This window comes from Mauremys mutica, chromosome 4, assembly GCF_020497125.1.
Source record: "Mauremys mutica isolate MM-2020 ecotype Southern chromosome 4, ASM2049712v1, whole genome shotgun sequence".
Lineage (NCBI taxonomy): Eukaryota > Metazoa > Chordata > Testudines > Geoemydidae > Mauremys > Mauremys mutica.
In genome coordinates this window covers 151,261,058-151,284,913 of record NC_059075.1, presented here as the reverse complement: position 1 = coordinate 151,284,913, position 23,856 = coordinate 151,261,058, and the positions used below count along the sequence as shown (strand labels likewise).

The following is a 23,856-nucleotide window of genomic DNA, read 5'->3' as shown; positions in this document are numbered from 1 at the left end:
AAAGTGACAGTCCACTGTATTCAGCTGCTCCATGAATGCCAAAACTAATCTGGTGTTGTTTCTTTCCATGGCACACAGCAGGTCAGGCAACTCTGGTTCCTGTTCAGATTGGGAGCTGATGATATACTGCATGACCATCCACGATGTGTTCGTAACAGTGACCACAACAGTAGAGATCAGTGCAGGATCCATCTTTTCAGACAGAGATGGCAGGTGCACAGTAAACACTGAAAAATGCCACACAATGCAGTCGCAAGCCCATGGAATGCTGGGATGGAAAGAACTGCATCATGGGACATTGATTCCACACCCATGATGCACTGAGATCCACGCCACCTTCCCACAACACCTAGCTGTGGAATGTGGTGAGCAGCACACTGAGAGAGGTACCCACAGTGCACTGCTCTTACTCTCAGTGCTACAGCACCAAGTGTGGATGGGCTCTGCTGGCACAAGGACCGTAGTGTGGACATGGAATAGCGATGAAATTATTGCACTTTCAGATCGTCCGCATAACTTGTATCGAAAACACTCTCTAGTGTAGACAAGGCCTGAGACTGTCGTGTGGAGCAGTGCAACGACACAGAGTTACTTACCTCAGCAGCAGGGCCTGCCCTTCTGCCCCCACCGCGATGTCCGGCAGCCCATCCCCCGTCAGATCTGTCCCGCCACTGACAGCCTGGCCAAAGTAGTGCAGCCTGCTGGGAAACTGTGACCCCACTATGCGCTGTGGGGCAGAGAGAGCAGTGAGGGATGCAGAAGGGGTGAGTGTACTATATAATGGGCACTAGGGGGCCGTGGGGCCCCATGGTGTCCCTTCAGGGCTGTGTACTGACCCCTCCCCATAGGAGCTGGGCTCACCTGTCTGTACTGGGGACTGATGCCTCCCTTTTCCCCATGGAAGATGTACAAGGCCCCATGATTGTCATTCTCCATGGGAGCCCCGATGGCCACGTCCGTCTGTCCGTCCCCGCTGATGTCCCCGATTTCAGACATGCTGGCCCCAAAGCGCCCAGACACTTCCCCCGTCTGCCCATGTAGTATCTTGTTGCAGATCATCGTCGTCCCCTGCAGGCCCAATCCAAAAAGACACATGGGAAAGGATCAGCACTTGCTGTCATCAGAGAATGATCCCTACCAAGCTCCTTTCCCTCTCTCTGCAGCACAGTGTGTGTCCCTGCTCCCGACTCTGGGGCACTGGGGCCAGAACTGACTGAGAGGGAAGAGCGCCCCCTACTGAGCCTCTACCCTGCTTCCTGGAGCACCATGCCCACTACTGCAATACTAATTGTCACAGCATCACAGCAGTCCTGGCAAACAAGAATCCCCGGCCACCCATCATCCCCCTGGCTCCATCCTCTTTCTTACCGGCAAGTTAATCTGGCAGATATAGACCCGTCCTCCATTCAGAGGTGTATGGTACATTGGGGCTCCGATTAGAATCAGGTCCGTGTTCCCATCTCTGTCGAGGTCCACAGTGCACAGTGTACCCCCATAATACAAGCCAATCTGGAGAGGCAGATAAGCAAACCCCTCAGTTTAGTCACCTCCTGCTTCTTCTCCCACTAGGACCCTTCTCACCCTCTGGGGATAAGGAGTCAGTCCCAATGTCCACTCCATCTTTAGCCTCATCCTCCCTCAGTGCAGCCGGTGGCGCTATCTCGGGAAGTGTTCTTGAACAGACAGGCAGCTAGATCTTGGCAGGCCAGGGATGCTGAATGCTAATTGTGGTGCAATTCTGTTCAGAGGTTGGGCTATCACAAGTCAGGTTCATCACTGACTGAGCCGCTGTTATAATTTTTGTTTAGGTGGCATGTACAGGCAATTGGAGCTTAGAGAAATTCACTTTGTTAGTGTAGTGTGATCTTTTACAGACACTGTTAATATCACTAGTAATGTTATTTTCTTTGCCCGAGTCTCTCTATCCCAGATCCACAAAGGGACTCAGTTCAGTGCTCTAACCCCTGAGCTGTGGGATATTCTGATGTGGGCTCCCTCAGTCTCACCTGTTAATGTTGTTCCAGTTTAATTGACTAATTAAATATCAGTTGGGCCACAGAACATGTGCAAATCACAAACACCCTACAGCCGGAGAGAGGGCAGTTATCTGCTTTAATCCTTCTTTCTAATCAGGCAAAGCAGAGATTTGAACCGGGGTCACCCATGTCGTAGGTGAGGACTCTAATCCCCCAGGCTATAAGGGAAACATCTTGTCTCCTTCAGCTGGTTTGTGAATATCTCGGCAGCTCCGAGCATGCCTATTGGATGAGACCCAACATGTGGGGTAGGTGAAGAGTGCCTGTGTCTCTCTCTCCTCCCCCCATTCATTGATCGCTGGCAAAGGCAGATGCCTCCCTGCAGCATCACGATGCCTAAGTCCCTTGGTGGGTCTGGGCCTCTGTCTGTATCCACCTTATGAGTTCCATCTAGACTGTAAGTGAAGGTAACAGAGGTGGGATATTGGAGAGATGCTGAATGTCAGCTGCGATGCAGTTCTCTAAACCAGTCAAGTTTATCCCCTGCCTGAGGCTGTCTGAAGGTGAAGCCAAACACAAATATTATATGATGTCAAAAGCTTACAGGCTTCCTCCAGTGCTCTCCTTCTCTCACACCCACAATCCACATTACCTGTAACACTCCACCTACCTGATCTCCCAACAGCTCTGGTCCAGGTGTCCATTCCCCACCCTTGGTATCTCGGCTGAACAGGACGACTTTGCCGGTGCCTTGGCATAGAGGGGCCCCAACAATGTAGGTGCTCTGTCCATTGGCTGTGATGACCTGAGATAAAGAACCTCAAAGGAAGAGAGACATGGGGAGGTGACAAGGGAAACAGCCATACAACAGTGTGACGGGTTGGACCACCCCATCTGGGATGCCAGCTGATGCACTGGGTTGTCACGGAGCCTCTCCTGCTCCACCAGCCTGGATTCCCTCTCCCTGTTCCGCTGAATTAGGCTCTCCGGTCTGGTGCAGCACACACACATGGGTAGGGCCACACCCAGCGGCAGACACAGACTGAAGTCAGCGCTATGTGAGAGGACTCACCAGGAACTCACGTGCACACCCTTTTGGGCAATAAACTCAAAACAATACTGTCTTACACTGTACAGAGAGATCTGCACAACGCAAGCTCCTAAAAATTCACCCTCTCCCTCAATGTGGAGAGAGATGTGCACAGCTTCTTGCACCCCCAGGTATGAATTGCACAAACTGGGTTATACTATAAACAAGAAATAACTTTATTAACTACAAAAGGTAAATTGTAAGTGATTATAAGGGAAAGCAAACAGAACAAAGCAGGTTACCTTAATAAATAAAGAAAACCTGCAAACTCAGCATAACACACTAGACAGGTAGGATACAAATTAGCAGACTCTCACCCTGAGTGATAAACAGGCAGCACATTCTTAAAGCAGGTTTTCATACTCAGGCTAAAAATCCCTCTAGCCTGGGACCATCACTTCCCACGGCTCTGTCCTTGCCCCTCAGATATTTCCAGGCGTGTTTTTGTAGGGAGGGTGACGTCCCCCATGATGTCATTGTCCCCTTTTTGTATCTTCTTCCCACTCACTGGAAAGCTCTTGTGCTGTGACCTGGGCCAAACAGTTCCCATTGTGTGCTGCTATCTCAGAGAGGTTTGTACTGTACCCACTTCCTGGGGTAATCCCTGTGTTTATGTCAATTTCCTCAATAAACCATTAGCACTGTTTGTCCTTTTTACCATTGTACCTGACAGGCTGCTTGTGGGTGTTGTGAACTTCACCACACGTTTCAGTAACACGCACATAGCCAAACTTCATAACTTCACATAGAACAATAACACACACAAGCCAATGAGATTAATGTTTAGCAGATCAAGGCTTTTAGAATAATCCCTCACAAGACATACTTTGTACAAAACAGATCCTAATTACATGACAGTGGTGAATATTGGGGTGTTAGGGTGTCACAAACAGTGCTACACAGAGATCCCTTTCCCAGAACTAAGATGCAGCCACCTCTGGGGTGAGGAGCAGGGGCTGTTTAAATAGGTGAAAGGAAATATTTTGGGTTGTTCTTACCAAGAAAAGCATCATTCATGTCCCCAGAGGTTCTGGGTATGTTGATGAAACTCAGCTTCCCACTGCTCCCATACACGTATATCCCACTGGACCAGTAATAAGCTCCCACCACTCCCAGCTCTGGATTACCAGCTGCTCCTCAGCCCTCAGGGTTGGAAGAGACCTCAGGAGGTCAACTAGTCCAACCCCCTGCTCAAAACAGGACCAACCCCAACTAAATCATTCCAGCCAGGGCTTTGTCAAGCTGAGTCTTAAAAACCTCTAAGGAAGGAGATTCCACCTCTTAAACCATTCCAGTGCTTCACCACCCTCCTCGTAAAATAGTGTTTCCTAATATCCAACCTAGACCTTCCCCACTGCAACTTGAGACCATTTCTCCTTGTTCTGTCATCTGCCACCACCGAGAACAGCTGAGCTCCATCCTCTTTGGAACCCCCTTTCAGGTAGTTGAAAGCTGCTTTCAAATCCCCCCTCACTCTTCTCTTCGGCAGACTAAATAACCCCAGTTCCCTGAGCCTCTCCTAAGTCATGTGCCCCAGCCCCCTTGTGATTTTTGTTGACCTCTGCTGGACTCTTTCCAATTTGCACACAACCTTTCTGTAGTGGGGAGGGAGGGAGGGAACTGGATGCAATACTCCAGATGTGGCTTCACCATTGCCAGATAGAGGTACTTCTCTCAATCTGCTGCCAATGCTCCTACTAATGCAGCCCAATTTGCTGGCCATCTCAACCTTGAAAACCTGATTCTAGAGCTCCCAGGGCCACTGTGGCCCCTGCCCCAACTCTGTTACCTTTGAAGGTGCAGATCTTCTCCTGCAGCTGGTTCTGGATGCCCTGGAGGGCGTCGAAATTGTCCACCCGGAAGACGTGCTCGTTGCTGGGCTCAGAGGCGATCTCCTGGAGCTCCTGTTGGGCAGTATCACTGGAGAATGCCATACCGACCTTAATGGAGTAGAGGGAGGTATAGGGGGACCAGGCCATTGGAGTCAGTCACAGCCAAGACCCCAGGTCCAACCTGCCCCGAGCCCAGCTGCTGCCGTGGTGAGTGGTGGAGTGGGGGAGCTGCTGGAGCCTGGAGTTGTGGAGCCTGCCTCATTTCAGCACCAAATTGTGTTGGTTGTATCAGCAGTGGGGCACAGGGGTCTTCTTGCCATGGGGATTGTCAGCACTCTGGGACCTTACATGACTCAATCTCTAGGTCATAGTGAGGGGTGAGTGCAGCCAATGTCTCCGGGGGACATCTCAGAGCAATGGGTGAAGGGGTGGGATCACCGCGCTAGTCTGGGCGGTTGTGAGCGGCAGCCATCAGTTCAGCGGTGGAGTTTAGGCACCTCCCAAGGTCGAACAAGGTCCAGTGGTTGAAATCGGAATTTACACCCATTCAGATTGGAAAGAAGGTGTCAGGTTTAACCATGAGGGGAATTAACCATTGGAACGGCTCACCATGGGCAGTGGTGGATTCTCCATCCCTGGCAATTTTTATCTCAAGACTGGCTGGTTTTCTAGGAGATCTGCTCTGGTTCCAGCAGGGATTATTTGGGGCAGTTCTCTGGCCCGTGCTACATGGGTGCTCAGACTAGATGATTGCAAAACTCCCTTCTGGCCTGGGACTCTATGACTCTAAACCCGAGTTTGTTGATGAAAGGCAGCTTATGTCAACCTACCTCTGTAAGCGGCTACACTAAAATGTAGCTCCCACCCATGTAACTCGCCTACCGCACCGACTTCATAACTCCACTTCCACAAAAGGTGTTGCTTTTAAGTCAATGTAGTTAGGTCGATGCAGTGTCCGTATAGACTGTGTGGCTTACGTAGTCTGAGACTCCAGCTGTTGGCCCCAGGCCGTGCGGCTTCAGCCCCACAATGCCCCGCACTGACAGTTAAATCAGTACAAGGTCCCCTGGTGAGGACGTGCACGGCCAACAGGAGAGTAATGTGGACGTGAAAAAACGATTTAATTCCCGCGGTGGCTGTGTGACGATGTAACTTAATTCGACTTCAGTGTGTCGTGTAAACTTGCCCTTCGTCTTGCTGCTGATGCCCATTTCAATCTCTTTGGCTCAGCAGTTTAACGGAGATAAATGTCAAGTGACTGAGATCAGTTTGGGGAGGATCAGAGCTGTTGTTTGAGTCCCATGGGGGTGCAAAAAAGACTTGATAAGAACCGGGTGATTTTGCTGTTTAACTGGGGGGCTGTATCTCAGAAACCCCATCTTCAAATGATCCCAAATTCAGACCACTGATCTTAATGTGCATCCCCATGAGGCAAACCAAATTTTATGACAATCCAAGTCAGCACATGGACCGTAGGGCAGTCAGAAATCTCAATCTTAACTAGAAAGTGCCACTCAACCTGAACAACAGAGGAGCTCCAGCTCTCCTATAATGTCACATGTTGGCCCAGTTACAACCCAGGGGGTCAGTTCTTCTCCCTTATGTGATGGGAATCCCCTCCCCATCCCCTGTCCTTGGACATGGGCTCAGATCCATACTAGTTCGCCAAACAGTCATGGCTCACCCCGATGGCGTAGCGGATGATTCCAGCTCTCTCTGCCTCAGGTATGACGTCTGAATAAGAAAGTGGGCCATTTTTCTCCCCATCTGTGATCACAATGAGAACCTTGGTGGCTTCATCCCGAGCGCCTCTCCCAGAGGTGAACAGCTCCTGCCTGGAAAACGGAGGGGGGAGTAGGGAATGCATTGGAGGGTTATTGATACATAATAACACGTAGTGCTCGTCCACTGCTTTGGCACTGCAGATCTCAAAGTCCTTGGCAAAGGAAGCCACTGTCATTGCCTCCATTTTACCAATGGGGACCATGAGGCACACTGTGGCGCTGTGACTTGCTCAGAAGCTCAGAGCTGGCAATAGACTCCTGAAGTCCTTGCTCAGAGCATCCCCGTCCCCGCTCTAACCTACTAGTGCCCATTCCCCTTCAGAGTCAGGCACAGAGCCCAGGAGTCCTGATGCTCAACCCCCCTGCTCTAACCACTAATCCCCACTCCCCTCCCACAGCTGGGGATAGAACCCAGGGGTCCTGAGTCCCTGTCCCTTAGCTCCCATGTCCTTGCAGCCCATTCCCTGTGGAGTCAGCACTGGGAACAGGGCAATACCTACACCACTTTCCGGATGGCACTGGCCGTGTACGTCAATCCATGAAGCTGCTCAACCCCCTGGACAAGGTGATCGTGATCGCGGCTTCTCCTGTACTCCATGAAGTCGAAGTGCAATTCAAATTTATTGGAGTACTGCATGAGGGCGAACTGCAAGGGAAGCCAGGGGAGAAGAGAGAAAAACAACCCAAAGGGTGGAAGGTAAGAAAAGCAGGCATCAGACTCAGTTAACGGCTGGGGCAGGCAGTCAGGACATAGCTGGTTCTATTGAAATTTTTTCCTGGTTTTGGATGCAAACTTCTTTACTACTCCTGTGACACTGCACTCTATATGATTTTATAAAAATATGCTAATGAATGTAAATATAATGTAACTGGAATATTATTCATGCAAAAGGTCTCTTGAAAGGTATCATTACAAAGTTTATAATCTATTGAGTGTGGTCATCCTATTTGTATATATGTATGTATCACTCTTGTATCTGAAACTAGAAATATGAAATATAACTCTGAGGGCCTACTGTAATTATGCAAAGTGTGGGCCATTAATGGTGGTTTGGAATCTTGATGGCTCCTATCAACCAGTACAATTGACTGTGGATGGCTCAGTTTGCTTGCAGGCCTTCCTGTGAGTAAGGCTGGGAGAAATGAAGGCTTGGGGTCTCACAGGATATGTGACCATATCACCTGGTACTGAAATCCATCTTAAGCCTGGTGCTTTTCCATTTAGAAAGAGGGACAGGACACCCAGAGAGGGACAAAGGATTCCCACCTTGTGCAAAAGCTATATAAGGGGGCGGAACAGAACAAAAGGGGCAATCATGAGAAATCTTCCAGCTACCACCTGAGCTGGAACAAGGTCTGTACCCAGGGAAAGGATTGTGCCCAGACTAGGAAAGAGTCCAGTCTGTGATAGAAGCTTACTGAAACATCTCTGAGGTTGAGATTTTACCTGTATTCAGTTTTCTTATTGTACTAGGCTTAGACTTGTGTGTTTTATTTTATTTTGCTTGGTAATTCACTTTGTTCTGCCTGTTACTACTTGGAACCACTTAAATCCTACTTTTTGTACTTAATAAAACCACTTTGTACTTATTAATGAATTAACCCAGAGTATGTAGTAATACCTGGGAGGGGAGGGGCAAACAGCTCTGCATATCTCTCTATCAGTGTTATAGAGGGCGAACAATTTATGAGTTTACCCTATGTGACAAAATGGCCAATGTTAGCATGGTGGGTCCTACACTTTCCTTGGCGGGGGGCTAAGATGCCACCCCTTGCCCCTGCTCTGGGGTGCTGAGGGCTCCGCTAGTGGCCCAGAATGGTGGTAAAAGAGGGAAGCAGGGGAGGGGTCTGGGTCTGCTCCTTACTCTGAGCCCCAGCCACTCTCAACCCCTGTGGGTTCTTACCCTCTTCCCCCTTGGGTGGGGTAACTTCAGTTCTTAGTCACTGGGGGAGGTAGTCTCCCTCCCCTGCTGGGGAAGGGTCTCCCTTACTTTGGTTCGCTGATCTTTCAAGTCTCATAACACACCTCCAGGCTCCAGTCCTGTCTCCTTCCTCCTTCTCCCTGCAGGGGGTTTTATTAGGTTCCTGACGGGGCCTTAATTGACTGCAGGTGCTCCTATTAACCTGTAGCCACCCTCCCTACTCTACAGCGAATAACACCTTAATTAGCCTTGGGCTTATATATTTCCCCTCTAACACTCTACCACTTCTTCCTGGCTCTCCCTGATCACACCTTTATAAAGTTTTATACAGGTAAAAGGGAGTTAGTTGGGGTTTGGACCCATTGGGAGCTGGGTATCTGAATGCTGAAGACAGGAGCACTTCTTAAGCTGTTTTCAGTTAAGCCTGCAGCTTTTAGGGGATGTGGTTCAGACCTGGGTCTGTGTTTGCAGCAGGCTGGCGTGTCTGGCTCAAACAAGGCAAGGTTCTGGAGTCCCAAGCTGGCAGGGAAACAGGGCCGGCTCCAGACCCCAGCGCGCCAAGCGTGCGCGTGGGGCGGCATTTTAACTGGAGGGTGGCAGGCGGGTCCGGCGGACCTTCCGCAGTCATGCCTGCGGGAGGTCCAACGGAGCCGCGGGACAACCGGACCTCCCGCAGGCATAACTGCTGCGGGTGCGCTGGTCCCACGGCACGTGTGGACCTCCCGTAGGCATGCCTGCGGAAGCTCCACCGTAGGCGCTGGACCAGCGGCACGTCTGCGGGAGCTCCCGCAGAGGCGCGGGACCGGCGCCAGGCAGTGCGAGCGGGGCAGCGCGCCGCCCTGCTTGGGGCGGCGGAATTTGTAGAGCCGCCCCTGCAGGGAAAACAGGCTCAGAGGTAGTCTCAGCACATCAGATGGCAGTCCCAAGGGGCTTCCTGTGATCCAACCCATCACAGCTCCCCTTGCAGCACAGCACCCCCTAGTGCTGCACTGGAGTATAAGGGTCAGCACGGACTGCGAGGGGCAGGGTAAGTAGCCAGGGTCCAGTCTCTGCCCATTACCTGCGTGTCGGTGCTGTGGAAATGCTTCATGATCTCTGAGAGAAACATCTTCATCTTTTCAAAGTCCACAGGTGAGATGCTGCCCGAGCCATCAATGAGGAGCGCTATGTCTGTGACTTGTTTGGGGCACTTTGATGGGGACAGGAATGAAGTACGTCCTGACTCCACTACACAAACATGGGAAACCCATCAGAGAGAGCTAGACCAGACCCATGGGCCCATCTAACCTGGTATCCTGCCCCCTGCCGGCCACCCCAATCAGAGCCCTCGGCCCTTCTGTCGTAATATCATCCCATCCCTGCCATGGAGGGGTCCTGAGAGTAGAGCATGACATGCACTGAGATAAAAAAAATACACCCCACCCCCCTCCCAGAGCTGGGACAGAACCCAGGCATCCTGACTCCCAGCTCCTACTGACATCCTGAATCAAACCAATGGGCCCACCTAGCCTGCTATCCCACCCCCTGTCAGATCCTGGGCCCCTCTAGACCCAACTCCACTTCTCATCCCCAGGGCCCATGTACCCACCCTTGAACCCAGGGTGAAGGTCCCCCCCATACACACCTATGTGTCGCTCCTTACCCGGCTGGCTGTCCGGGATGCGCTGGAGTTGCGAGAAGCTGCGCTGGAGTTGCGAGAAGCTCTGCCGCAGAGGGAAGCAGTGGTGACTGACATACGTGTTCTCTCCACAGGCCCGGTGCACCATGGGGCCGCACACCTGGGGCACGAGAAGGACGGGATCAGTAGGTGCCCCTCTGAACAGAGCACTGAGGGTGGGGGATAGAGCCTGGGGCCTGATCCCTCCCCCCCATGGATATGCAGGGAAAGGCCCTGCCAGGGCAGGGGCCCCCTTGAGGCAGACAGGACCTCAGGACCCGAGGTCCCAGCACTGAAGTCTGAGAGGAGACAGGGGAGACACACGGGGGCATCACCTGCTTACCACACTCCCTGCTATAGCAGTGGCCAGTCACTGTTGCCATGGCAATGTCACCCGCTTGCCATGCTCCCTGCTATGTCCATGCACAGTCACTGTCGTTATGGCGGCAACCCAGTTACAATGCTTCCTGTTACCTCAGCACACAGCCACTGTCACCATGGCAACATCAGCCAGTTGTCTCCGTCCCTCACAACATCACCTCACGATAACTGTAGCCAAAGTGAGGATACCTGGCTACCACCATTCCCCACTGCATCATTGTACCACCCCTCCAGTTACAGGAGTTACCAACAGCCCTCGCACAGTTATTGTGTAGTCATGGGGACGTTACCCAACTGTCACCTCTGCACCAGTCACGCTGACACAACCCAGTTACTACCATCCATGAGTAGCAGGGTTTGTCGGGGGAGCTATCCCCTGGATGATTAGGGAGAAAATGTCGGACCCCAGTCCCAGCACCCGTTTCCCCTGGGTGTGGTACCTACCAGGAATTGGGAGCCTTCGGCAGCCAGAGATAAACTGAGGGACATGTACATGGCATCCGGGGACCCTGACAGGGGAGAGATGCACACCAGGGTGAGCAAATAAACTCCATTCCTGTCCCCGAGCAGAGGATATAACCGAGAATTCCTGACTCCCAGCTCTAACACTAGACCCCCCACAGCTGGGGACAGAACCCAGGTGTCCTGGCTCCCAGTCCCACCCCCTGCTCTAACCCACTAGACCCCCCTTCCCTCTCAGAGCTGGTCACAGAACCCAAGAGTCCTGGCTCCCATCCCAATCCTATTGCTGCACCCCACAGCACAGGGTGGCCCTACTCTGGGTGGGGATCTCCTGGCAGCGTCTGGAGCCCGGGTCACACTTGTAGACTTTGCCGGTTTCATTCACGTTTCCTGTCTGCAGCGGGGCCCCGATGATCAGCCTGTGGGGAAAAAGTATGGGGGGCTCAGGGGATGCCCCACACACCCAGGGGACTGAGGCCCAGGGGAGGCAGCCCAGCCAGACATGCCCCTCAGCGTTGGGCACAAGTCATGTGGGGTCCCATGTTCGGCCCTTACCCCCCGGCGCTGGCATTCCCGAACTGCACCACGCTCTGCCCAAACCCTGCTGCTGCCTCCTGGAAGGTGATGGGTCCCTCCACGTCCACGCTGAATCCATGGCTCGGTGCCAGCACTGCAGGGGTTAAACAGTCACCAGTTAGAGCTTCCCTGATGAAGACCAGGCCAGTGGCAGGGGCTTTCTGGCTATGGGACTGAATTCCAGCCCACAACTCTTACCCACCAAATCCCACTCCTCTCCCAAAGCCAGGGATAGAACCCAGGCGTCCTGACTCCCAGCTCCTCACCACCTGCTCCCGGCTCTCTAGCCCTCAAGGGCTATTTTATGCAAATCATTCCCCACATTCATTTGCATAGCGCCACTGCCAGACACTCCCAGAACAGAGCGCTAGCAAAATAAAAGTTCATTTTGGTCAATTTCATGGTCAGAAGATTTTAAAATTCGGAAATTTCATCATTTCAGCTCTTTAAATCTGAAATTTCACAGTGTTGTAATTGTAGGGGTCTTCATGCAAAAGGAGTTGTGAGCGTGTCGGGGGGGTCAAAAGGCTATTGGGGGGGCTGTGGCACTGCTACCCTTACTTCTGTGCTGGCAGTGGCGCTGCCTTCAGAGCTCGGCATCTGGCCAACAGCCGTTCCTCTCTGGCCACCCAGCTCTGAAGGCAGCACAGAAGTAAGGGTGGCACTACTGTGACCCCCCCTAAAATAACCCTGTGACTTCCCTGCAACACCCTTTTGGGTCAGGACCCCCAGTTTGAGAAATGCTGGTCTCCCCCATGACATTTGTACAGGGTTAGATAAAAGGACATAAAAGACCAGATTTCACAGTCTGGGACATGTTTTTTATGACTGTGAATTTGGCAGGGCCCTAATCATGAGTGGATTCAGCGCTGGTGAATGAAGTCTGAGATTTATCTCCATCCGCTTTCCTGATGCTGATCCATAGTGGATGCACTTCCTGTAGGGACAGCAAACTATCTAAACTCCTGCATGCCACAGGGGGCTACAACAGTGGTACCCTCAACTCACCTAACAATATTGTCAATCTATCCAACCACACACTTAGCCCGGCAGAAGAGTCTGTCCTATCTCGGCGACTGGCTTTCAGCCCCACCATCCCTACAAACATGGTACAGTTCTGCGGTGATCTGGAAGGCTACTTTCATTGACTCCGACTCAAGGAAAATTTTCAACACACCACTGAATAGTGCAGTGACCCACAGGAACCCTCCTACCGACACTACAAGAACAAGAATTCTGTGAGGACTCCTCCTGATGGTCAAAATGACAGACTGGACCTCTACATAGAGTGCTTCTGCCAATGTGCACAGGCTGAAATTGTGAACAAACAGCATCACTTGCCCCCATAACCTCAGCCATACAGAACGCAATGCCATCCACAGCCTCAGAAACGACTCTGTCATTATAATCAAAGGGGCTGACAAAGGAGGTGCTGTCATCATCATGAACAGGTCGGATTATCAACAGGAGGCTGCCAGGCAACTCTCCAACACCACATTCTACAGGCCACTATCCTCCGATCCCACTGAGGAGTACCAAACAAATCTACAACATCTGCTCAAGAAATTCCCGGCTATAGTACAGGAACAAATCTACACAGACAAACACCTAGAGCCCTGACCAGGGGTATTCTATCTGCTACCCAAAATCCATAAACCTGGAAACCCTGGACTCCCCATCATCTCAGACATTGGCACTCTTACAGCAGGATTATCTGGCTATGTGGACTCTCTCCTCAGGCCCTACGCTACCAGCACCCCTAGGTATCTTCGAGACACCACTGACTTCCTGAGGAAACGACAATGCATTGTGTCAAGTATCAGAGGGGTACCCGTGTTAGTCTGGTTCTGTAAAAGCAGCAAAGAATCCTATACTTACTTACATGCCTCCAGCTTCCATCCAGGACACATCACATGATCCATTGTCTACAGCCAAGCCCTAAGATACAACTGAATTTGCTCCAATCCCTCAGACAGAGCCAGACACCTACAAGATCTTTATCAAGCATTCTTAAAACTACAATACCCACCTGGGGAAGTGAGAAAACAGATTGACAGAGTGAAACAGGTACCCAGAAATCACCTTCTTCAGGACAGGCCCAACAAGGAAAATAACAGAACACTACTGGCCATCATGTACAGCCCCCAGCTAAACCCTCTCCAGTGCATTATCAACGATCTACAACCTATCCTGGAAAACGATCCCTCTCTCTCACAGACCTTGGGAGACAGGCCAGTCCTTGCTTACGGACAGCCCCCGCACCTGAAGCAAATACTCACCAGCAACTGCACACCACATCACAGAAACACTAACCCAGGAACCAATCCCATTGCCTACTCTGTCCCCATATCTCCTCTAGTGACACCATCAGAGGACCCACCACATAAGCCACACCATCAGGGGCTCATTCACCTGCACATCTACCAATGTGATATATGCCATCATGTGCCAGCAATGCCCCTCTGCCATGTACATTGGTCAAACCAGACAGTCCCTATGTAAAAGAATAAATAGACACAAATCGGACATCAGGAATGGTAACACACAAAAGCCAGTAGGAGAACACTTCAATCTCCCTGAACATTCTGTAACAGATTTTAAAGTAAGGATTCTTGTACAAAAAAAACTTCAGAAACAGACTTCAAAGAGAAACAGCAGAACTAAAATTCATTTACAAATTTAACACCATTAATTTGGGCTTGAATAGGGACTGAGAGTGGCTGGCTCACTACAAAAGCAGCTTTGCCTCTCCTGGAATTGACACCATCTCATCTATTATCGGGAGTGGACTACATCCACCCTGATTGAATTGGCCCTGACAACACTGGTTCTCCACTTGTGAGGTAACTCCCATCACTTCATGTGTCATTATATAATGCCTGCATCTGTAACTTTCACTCCATGCATCTGAAGAAGTGAGGTTTTTTTACCCACAAAAGCTTATGCACAAATAAATATGTTAGTCTTTAAGGTGCCACTGGACTCCTTGTTGTTTTTTTAAATAAAATAAAAGGCTACAGCCAGAAGGGACCATTGTGATAATCTATTCTGACCTCCTGCATAACACAAACCGGAGAATGCAAGTCATGGACACAGTTTTCAAACACACGACAGCCACACTAAAACCCATGGCCTATAACATGTTACATAGATATATAGATTTTTTATATCTCAATATTCCCCATGTTGATATAATAATTAATGGTATTAATCTTGTATTACTTTATAATTTTGCAAACCATTTAATTTTATATATTATTTGCCTTAGAACTTTTTGTTGCTTTTTTATTTGGCAGTATGAACATAACATAATAAATGTTAATAAAATTATTAATACAAATAGTGTAACCATTGGATGTAACATTAAATTTGGAAAAGCTGTAAAGCTTGGGGGACCAGTTCTTAAAAACATTATACTAATGATGGACTGTTAATTTTTGGGGTGGTCTTTTTTTTTAATTTTAATATTTGACCATTGTGGACTGGAAGGTTTATTTTTTTAATTGAGCAGATTTAGATATAATTCACTTTGTGATGTCATTAGTGTTTTTGCCAAAATGCAGGTCATGCCCTCCAGTTTCAAACACACAACAGCCACACCAGGCCCCATAGCATATATCATATTACATATTATATCCCAACAAGGGAATCCACCACGACCCTTGGTAAATTGTTGCAGTCGCTAATTACTTTCGCTGTTAAAAATCTTCAACTCCCAAGGCATTGGATTGTGTTAGATCTTTATCTTCTAGGCCAGGGGTTCTCAACTTTTTTCTCTCTGAGGCCTCCCTCAACATGCTATAAAAATTCCAGGGCTCAGGAGGGTGGAGGGGGGCAGAAGGGCTTTGGGCATAGATGTAGTTTGACTTCTATTTGGGGGAGACAGGGGACAGTGGGGCTCGAGCCCCACATAGAAGGTTGGGGGCTTAGCTCAAAAAGTTTGAAAACAGCTTAAGGTGCAGGCAGAGGGTAGTTATGGGCAGTGTGTGAGCAGGGGAGTGGGTTGCTCAGGGTGCAGGGAGAGGGTAGCTGGGCCTGTGTGGGGGCAGGAGGGTAAATCAAGAAGCCGGGAGGAAGTAGCTGAGGATGCGGGGAGGACATAGCTCAGGGTGTTGGGAGAGGATAGCTAGGGGCTGTGTGTGTGCAGGGGGGTTGCTCAAGGTGTAGGGAGAGGGGTATTAAGGACTGTGCTGGGAGGACTCCCCTTCAGTTGGGGTCCGCCAGCCACAGAGCTGGGGGGCTCTTACCGGCTGCCATTCTGGGAGCAGAGGGGGCTCAGAGAGCTTCAATCTAGGGCACCAGCAGGAGAGGCAGGACGGCTACTGCTGCTGCCTGCTCCATGCACCAGCCAGAGCAGCAGTTGTCTCACATTGCTGGGCTCTGGCTTCCTGCCTCTGACCTGGCCAGGGGGTGGCGAGTGGGGGGGAGGTGGGGAGCTGCCCCAGGACTGCCGTGATTTTGCACTGCAGTTGAGGGGGAGGGGGGACAATGCCCCTGTGTCCCTAGCTCTTCCCATGAGCTCAGGGCTTCTGCCCCACAGGGAGCATTGGAGCTCCAGGATTCAGCCCTGCGCCCCCACCAGCCTCATCCCCGCAGGGGGGCACCGGCAATTGGAGATTCAGCCCCTCACCTCCCCTCGTCTCAGCCCTGCGGGGGGGCACCAAAAATCAGGGATTCAGCCCTGCACCTCCCCCAGCTTCAGCCCCGCAGGAGGATGCCGGGGCTTCTGCTGCAGAGCTCCGCGGCCCGCTTGAAAGGGCTTGTGGACTCCCTTTGGGCCGCGCACCCCTGGTTGAAAACCGCTGTGCTAGACTGAAGAGTCCGTCATCAAACATTTGTTCCCCAGGAAGGTATTTATAGACTGAGATAAGCACTCCTTAGTCTTCACGTTGTTAATCTAAATAGTGGTAGATTGAGCTCCTTGAGCCTATCAGGGAGGTTTTCTAATGTTTCAATCATTCTCATGGCTGTTCTCCGAACCCTCTTGAGTTTATCAACATCCTTCTTGACGTGTGGGCTCCAGAACTGGACACTGGAGTCCAGCAGAGGTCTCACCAGGACCAAATACAGAGGTAAAATAACCTCTCTGCTCCTACCCGAGATTCCCCTGCTTATGCCTCCAAGGATTGGCCACAGCATTGCACAAGGAGCAACTTCGCCCAGGCAGTTCTTGGTCTCTCTGCTGATTCTATCAATTAGTGCAGGGTGCCCTGGTAAGCTTGTATCATGGGAGTCACAGCAGAGACCCTCCAGGGCTATAGGAGGACCAGATATGGGGCAAAGTGGGGCTGGGTGGGTGGGGCCTGGGGGCAAAGGAGCTGAGGGTGGGAGAAGAGCTGAGGTGGCCTCCCCCATTCCTCCCTTCATCCCCTTTCAAGTCCCATCTCCCAGTCTGTCCCCCCTTCCCAGTCCATCCCTCTCATCCTCAGCCACCCCGAAGTCTGCCCCCCTCCATTCCCTGATGGGTCCAGGCCTCACAGACAGGAGAGATGTGACCTTGAAGCAGGAGGAAGCGGCTATGATTTTACAGAAAGATTGAGCAATTGCAAACACTGCATCCACTTCACACCTGCCGGACCCTCCCCACACATCCTACCGAGCACACACGCCCCACAGAGAAAGGGAGTCGTACCTGTGACCCACTCCCATCCCAGAGAGTCTGGAAGGAACAGAACACAGAGGGAACTGAACCCAGGAGTCCTGATTACCAGCCCTCCCCCACACAAGACACTAGAGCCCCATTCCTCTCCCAGAGCTGAGAAGAGAACCCACAAGTCCTGATGCACAGGCCTCCTGCTGTAACCCACTGACCCCACTCCTCTCCCAGAGCCAGGCAAGGATAGGACCCAGGAGTCCTGACCATCCAACTGCTCCCATCCCCCTGTCAGAGGGGTACTCGCTGGGCACCCATGTGGAGGAGCCCAGCTTTTCCCAGTCCCTCTGGCTGGCACCTACCTGCACACAGGTAGAGGAGCAGAGGCAGGGGGTCCATCCTGTGCTGGGTGAGGGGTGTCTATGGAGCAGGGATGCTCTGGTAGGACGTGTCAGGTTCAAGGGCACTGCCTGCAGAGGAGGCAGCAGAGCTCAGAGGAAAGACAAGTGCTATCTGAAAAGAGAGAAGCACTGCCAGGGGCGGAGCGGGGACTCAGGGTGTTATAGGGCGGGAACAGAATGGAGAAGATGCGGGAAAAAAATCAACTACACTGAAACACCCAACTAGTCAGACACACACACAACTGGAGACAGATGAAAAACAAACAAATAAAACAACCAAACACACACACCCTGACCTCCCCCACGCCCCTCCATGCCAGTGGTCAGCTAGTCATTTTCCACCCTCCTCACCCCCACCCTTTGTAAATTCAAACAAACCTCTAGTTTCAAATCTTGGGGAGAACACTGCGCACACACCTATCCTGAAACACACACACACACAACCAGACAGACAGTCAGACAACTGGACAGACACACAGACACACACAGCTACACTGAGACAGACAAGAGATACACAATTACAAACACAACTGCAGTGAGACACGCACACAGCTAAACAGACACACTCACTAACTCAGGGCCATCCTTGGCCACATGCAGAATATGTAGCAGCATAGGGCAGAGCACCCCTGGGTCTTAATATCCACCCATCTGCCTCCTCCTATGCCTGTTTTATGGCAGCTGCAGCCTGGTGAGTCTTCCTCGGGAGGGGATCTAGGCCTTGTCTACACTAGGAAGTTCGAGTGCATTAAATCAGCCCCGGGCGCCATAACGCCTGAGGTGTCCACACTGGCAAGGCACTTAGAGCGCCCGGACCCCGTGGCTGGAGCACCACTGGTAATCCACCTCCACGAGAGGCATAGAGCTTATTGCGCTCAGGCTGGAGCACCGCGGTGCCAGTGTGGACGCCCTGGTCTATTACTGTGCTCTGATCGACCTCCAGGATGTGTCCCACAATGCCTGTTCTAGCCACTCTGGTCGTCACTTTGAACTCTACTGCCCTGCCCTCAGGTGACCAACCGTCAGACCCGCCCTTTCAATTCTCTGGTAAATTTGAAAGTCCCCTTCCTTGGAGTGCTCTCAGCGCATCTTTCCAGGTGACCCTGCCTCCATGCGCCAGGACATCCCCAGCATGGAGCAATGCCGAGGTGCTGGACCTCATCAGTGTTTGGGGGGAGGAGGCTGTCCAGTCCCAGCTGCGCTCCAGCCGTAGGAATTATTATACCTACAGACAGATATCAAGGGCCATGATGAAAGGGGCCATGACCGGGACACAAGCATTGTTTCCAACTCAGTCTTGATGCCTCCTTAGCCATCAACAATGAAGGTCCAGAGCAGCCAGTCACTACTGAGGAGGACTGGATCAACATCAACAAAACAACCTATAAAACTGCTGTCGAAGTACTGGGTTTCCAAACATGCAAACACAAGGACTGGTTTGACAACAAAGATAAAGATGCCTGTGCTCTTCTTGATGAGATGCATGTGACATACCTGGCTTGGATTAATGATAAAGAGAAAGCCTCCAGGAAATCAGCATACATTTGAGCTAAGCAGAAGACACAAATCAAATTACGGCAAATGAAGGAGGACTGGTGGAAATGCAAAGAGGTCAAACTTCAAGATGCAGCTGACAGCAACGATTTTAAAGCATTCTATGATGGGCTGAAGGCAGTCTCTGGGCCAGCTGATGCTGGCTCTACACCAATGCGCTTTGCTGAGGGCAGTACTCTGATTACAGATAGTACTGAAATCATTGATTGCTGGGCCAAACATTTTTGCAATCTATTAAACCAGACACCAACTTTTGACAGCAGTGTTCTTGAAGAGATTCCTCGGTGGGATAATGATTCACAGCTGGTTACACCCCCAACTCTTGATGAGGTACAAAAATCCACCAAGCAGATGAAATCTGGAAAGGCACCTGGCGGTGATGCGACCCCATTGGAGATTTACAAAGCTGGTGGTGGCCAATCCATGCATCATCTCACCCGTTTATTCATCATCATTTGGGAAAAAGAGCAAGTTCCACAGGACTTCAAAGATGCCCTGATTGTACATATATACAAAAGGAAAGGTGACCATGCATGCTGTGACAACCACCGAGGCATCTCACTGCTGTCTCTAGCTGGTAAGATCCTGGCCCGCATCCTCTACAATCGGCTCTCATTACATGGGTTCACAAATGGCATCATTCCTTAAAGTCAGTGTGAATTTCATGCTGATTGAGGCACTGTCAATATGATATTCACTTCCAGGCATATCCAAGAAAAATGTAGAGAGCAACAGCAGGATCTCCACATGATTTTCATCGACCTGACCAAGGCATTCAACACGGTCAACAGAAACCGGCTTTGGAAGGTACTTGGGTGAATGGGCTGTCCTGAAAAATTCATCAATACAGTTTGGTCCTTTCACGATGGTATGCTGGGTCCTTTCCTTGACAATGGAGAGACATTGGTACCTTTTGAAGTATCAAATAGTACAAAGCAAGGATGTGTCCTTGCTCCTCTCCTGTTCAGCATCTACTTTTCAATAATGCTATTCATTGCTTTCAAGGATTACAAATTGGGCACACCCATTCAGTTCCAAACTCATGGCAGCGTCTTCAATCTCTGAAGACTTCAGGTTCGCACCAAAGTGTTCACAACAATCATCCATGACCTCCTCTTTGCTCATGACTGTGCATTGTTGGCTCATTCAGTTGAGGATGCACAGAAACTTTTTGCAAAAACAACGAGGAGTCCTTGTGTCACCTAGAGACTAAGAAATTTATTTGTGCATAATCTTTTGTGGGCTATAACCCACTTCATCAGATGCATGGAGTGAAAAATACAGTAGGCAGGTATAAATATACAGCACATGAAAAGATGGGAGTTGCCTTACCAAGTGTGTGGGGTGGGGGTCAGTGCTAACGAGGCTAATTCAATCAGGGTGGATGTGGCCAATTCTCAACATTTCATAAGAAGGTCTCCTGATACAGATTAACATGGCTACCCCTCAGAAACTTTTTGATCATTTTGCTAACTCTGCTCACTGTTTTGAACTCACTGTGAACCTCAAGAAGACAGAGATTATAGAATCATAGAGCATTAGGGTTGGAAGAGACCTCCGGATGTCATCTAGTCCAACCCCCTGCTCAAAGCAGGACCAACAACAACTAAATCATCCCAGCCAGGGCTTTGTCAAGCCTGACCTTAAAAACCTCTAAGGATGGAGATTCCACCACCTCTCTAGGTAACCCATTCCAGTGCTTCACCACCATCCTAGTGAAACAGTGTCTCCTAATATCCAACCTAGACCTTCCCCACTGCAACTTGAGACCATTACTCCTTCTTCTGTCATCTGCCACCACTGAGAACAGCCAAGCGCCATCCTCTTTGGAACCCCCTTCGGGTAGTTGAAGGCTGCTATCAAATCCCCCACTCTTCTCTTCTGCAGAATAAATAAGCCCACTTCCCTCAGGCTCTCCCCATAAGTCATGTGCCCCAGTCCCCTAATAATTTTCATTGCCCTCCACTGGACTCTCTCCAATTTGTCCATATCCTTTCTCTAGTGGGGGGCCCAGAACTGGATGCAATACACCAGATGAGGCCTCATCAGTGCTGAATAGAGGGGAATGATCACTTCCCTCGATCTGCTGGCAATGCTTCTACTAATACAGCCCAATATGATGTTGGCCTTCTTGGCAACAAGAGGACACTGGTGACTCATATCCAACTTCTCATCCACTATAATCCCCAGGTCCATTTCTGCAGAATTATAGCTCAGTCTGTTTGGAAAGAGCCCAGCACTCCCGTGATCACTGCTGCTGATACTGTGCTTAAGGCTGTTGACAAGTTCTGCTACCTTGGAAGTGTACTCTCCTCCGGTATAAACACTGACCACATTGTGACTGCTCATGTAGCCAAAGCCAGCGCTGCTTTTGGAAGATTGACCAAACGCCTATGGAATGACCCTGATGTTAAACTTCATAGGAAGGTAGCAGTTTGTCAAGCAGTTGGACAGTCACTAGTCGTCCTGACTGTCCTGTTCCATATGCGCTGCCTCAGGAAGGTTGCCCATGTGAACGGGTGGGACAGAATTCCAAACACGGAGGCCCTTAAGCTGTGTGGTATCATGGGCATGGAAGCAATGCTTATGAACTAACAGTTTCGCTGGACCGGTCGTGTTATGAAGATGGATGACACATGGTTACCGAAGATGGTCTTCTACTGACAGGTTGTTTGTGGCTGGGTGTGGGGAGAAGAGGGGAGGTGCAGTGCGGCTGTGCCTGGCCTGGGGCTCCTCCAGGCAGGTGCGGCAGGCTCAGGGCTTCAGCCAGCACTGGGCTCCTCCGGCATAGGGAGGCACTCAGGGCATCTCCGGGTGGGGGGATTGTAGCTCTGGCCCTGGGGGGAGGGGGGCAAAGGGGTTCCGGTCATGGTGGGGGAGGTGGATGGGTCAGAGACAGGAGCTAGCCTGCCCAAAGGGGGGCTCCACCCACCACCCATTGTGTTAATCTTTTTGCATTGAGTGGTTAGTCAGAATTCAAGGTCTTGTGGGCTTTTTGTGCTAGAAGGCTAAATTGATGATGGAGTCAGGGATTTCTTTGACACAATCCTGTTTGTTTACAATGAACATGCAAAGTCCTGTTTCCCTGAACACAGCAGGAATCAAACAGCCAGAGGCAGCAGGTTTGTATAATTTTTTAGTGGTGCCCAGAACGGGTCCAAGTCCCACCCTCCCCCACATACCTGCCTTGTAAGGGTTGGGGGTGAGGACTCTGGCTCTGGGGTGGAGCTGGGGATGAGCGTTTTTGGGTGTGGAGGGGCTCAGGGCAGGGACAGAGGGCTGGGTTGGTGGGGTGCAGGCTCTGCTGGGGGTGCGGACTCTGGGGTGGGGCTGGGCAGGGGATACATTGGTCGGTTGGGGTGTGCACATGTTGTATGGAGATCCTTCCCTGCAGAGTAATTAAGAACCTGTGAATCTCCCCAGGTGGAAAGTGAAATGACTTGGCCACAGGGGAGCAAGCAGCAAATGCCGCTGCAGCACCCAGATCAGTTTCAACGGGCAGAAAAACTCATTGCAAAGCTGTGGTTTGGCAGCCCCTTGTCTCTCTATTCCCGCGGAGGTTTCGTCTCTGCTGGCAAGCAGATCCCCAGGGGCGATCGCTCTGTGTGTGTGTGTGTGTGTGTGTGTGTGTGTGTGTGTGTGTGTGTGTGTGTGTGTGTGTGAGAGAGAGAGAGAGAGGGCTGATGAGGACAATGCGGTCCCCTTGGCCGAGGGAATGCACCCCACAGCAAGCAGCGGGAGGGGGAGATCCGAGGAGGTGTTGGGGAAGCGCTGTGTGTTAATACCAGTGGGCACAGATCTAAGTTTAGAACAACCTGAGGTTTAAAAAAATAGACTGACAGACGCTGTCAACTGCGCCAGCAATTTATAGCTAGGCATTGAATGGTCAGCGCCAGTCTTGTCACAGCAACAGGAGCTCAAACTTTGTACAGTTTCACTTGTGCAGGAGGCAGGCTGCCCCGGGGCTGGGGCCAGAGAGGAGGACTCCCGCTCCCACTCCCAGCACTCACCCAGAGTCCACTCCGAGATGCCTGCCAGGGGGCGGGGGAGCTACCATTCTCCTCCTCTCCACAGACACAGCAGTCACCTGCCGCCAGCCCTGCTCCCTTCCAGCCAGGCTGCAGCGGCAGCCGCCAGCGAGGGAGAGCAGAGAAGAATTGTAACGTAAAAGTGGAGATAGGGACATGCTGAATCAGAGCATCTGAGGGTGGCAGCCTGGAAGTGCTGTTCGACCCAGCCTGCTGAGTCCAGGGACATATAAGGGGTCAGCTTGGGAGTGCGGATCAACGCGGTCCTCTCAGATACATCTGTTAATGGGTGTGTGTGTGTGTGTGTCTGTTCGTCTGATTCTGGGGCTGGAGGAACCCAGCCCTGGGGAACCTCGCTCCTGCAGGAGAGCTCCATTGGGAGGGAACTAGCAGGAGGGAGACATAGAGCTCCGTATGAGAACACAAGTGATACAAGCAGTAGAATGACCAAACCCTAGTAAATGAGCCTACCCCAAAGTTACGGGCAAAGCTGGTAACATCTGAGAAGCAGCGTCTATGGTTTCAGCTAGCCATTTCATAAAGGAGCTTGATGGTGTTTTTCTGACATGAGTCCTGAACAAAGGGCAGTTTGAATTAGGG

General features: G+C 51.0%; 2 protein-coding genes across 4 annotated transcripts in view; both read right to left on the bottom strand.

Annotated features, from left to right (window-relative positions):
- Positions 1-23,856, bottom strand: part of LOC123368289 (integrin alpha-D-like) — a 128,219-nt gene that overhangs the window by 13,799 nt on the left and 90,564 nt on the right. The window lies entirely within an intron of this gene.
- Positions 593-17,828, bottom strand: LOC123368312 (integrin alpha-M-like). Its single transcript, XM_045013032.1, has 13 exons — positions 17,636-17,828; positions 11,660-11,774; positions 11,420-11,523; positions 11,087-11,151; positions 10,229-10,382; positions 9,665-9,831; positions 7,183-7,328; positions 6,583-6,733; positions 4,856-5,006; positions 2,647-2,795; positions 1,369-1,509; positions 862-1,068; positions 593-727 (listed from the first exon to the last, which is right to left on the bottom strand). Exons 1-13 carry the CDS (start codon positions 17,670-17,672, stop codon positions 593-595), a joined length of 1,722 nt encoding a protein of 573 aa, XP_044868967.1. The 5' UTR covers positions 17,673-17,828.

Bases quoted from the DNA above. Each gene is read 5' to 3' on its own strand.
- LOC123368312 (XM_045013032.1), bottom strand. From the start codon at position 17,672: ATGGACCCCCTGCCTCTGCTCCTCTACCTGTGTGCAG. The intron at 11,524-11,659 runs GTAAGGGCCGAA...TTTTCCCCACAG, and splicing joins GGGAATGCCAGCGCCGGGGG to GCTGATCATCGGGGCCCCGC. The intron at 1,069-1,368 runs GTAAGAAAGAGG...TTGGGCCTGCAG, and splicing joins TCTGCCAGATTAACTTGCCG to GGGACGACGATGATCTGCAA.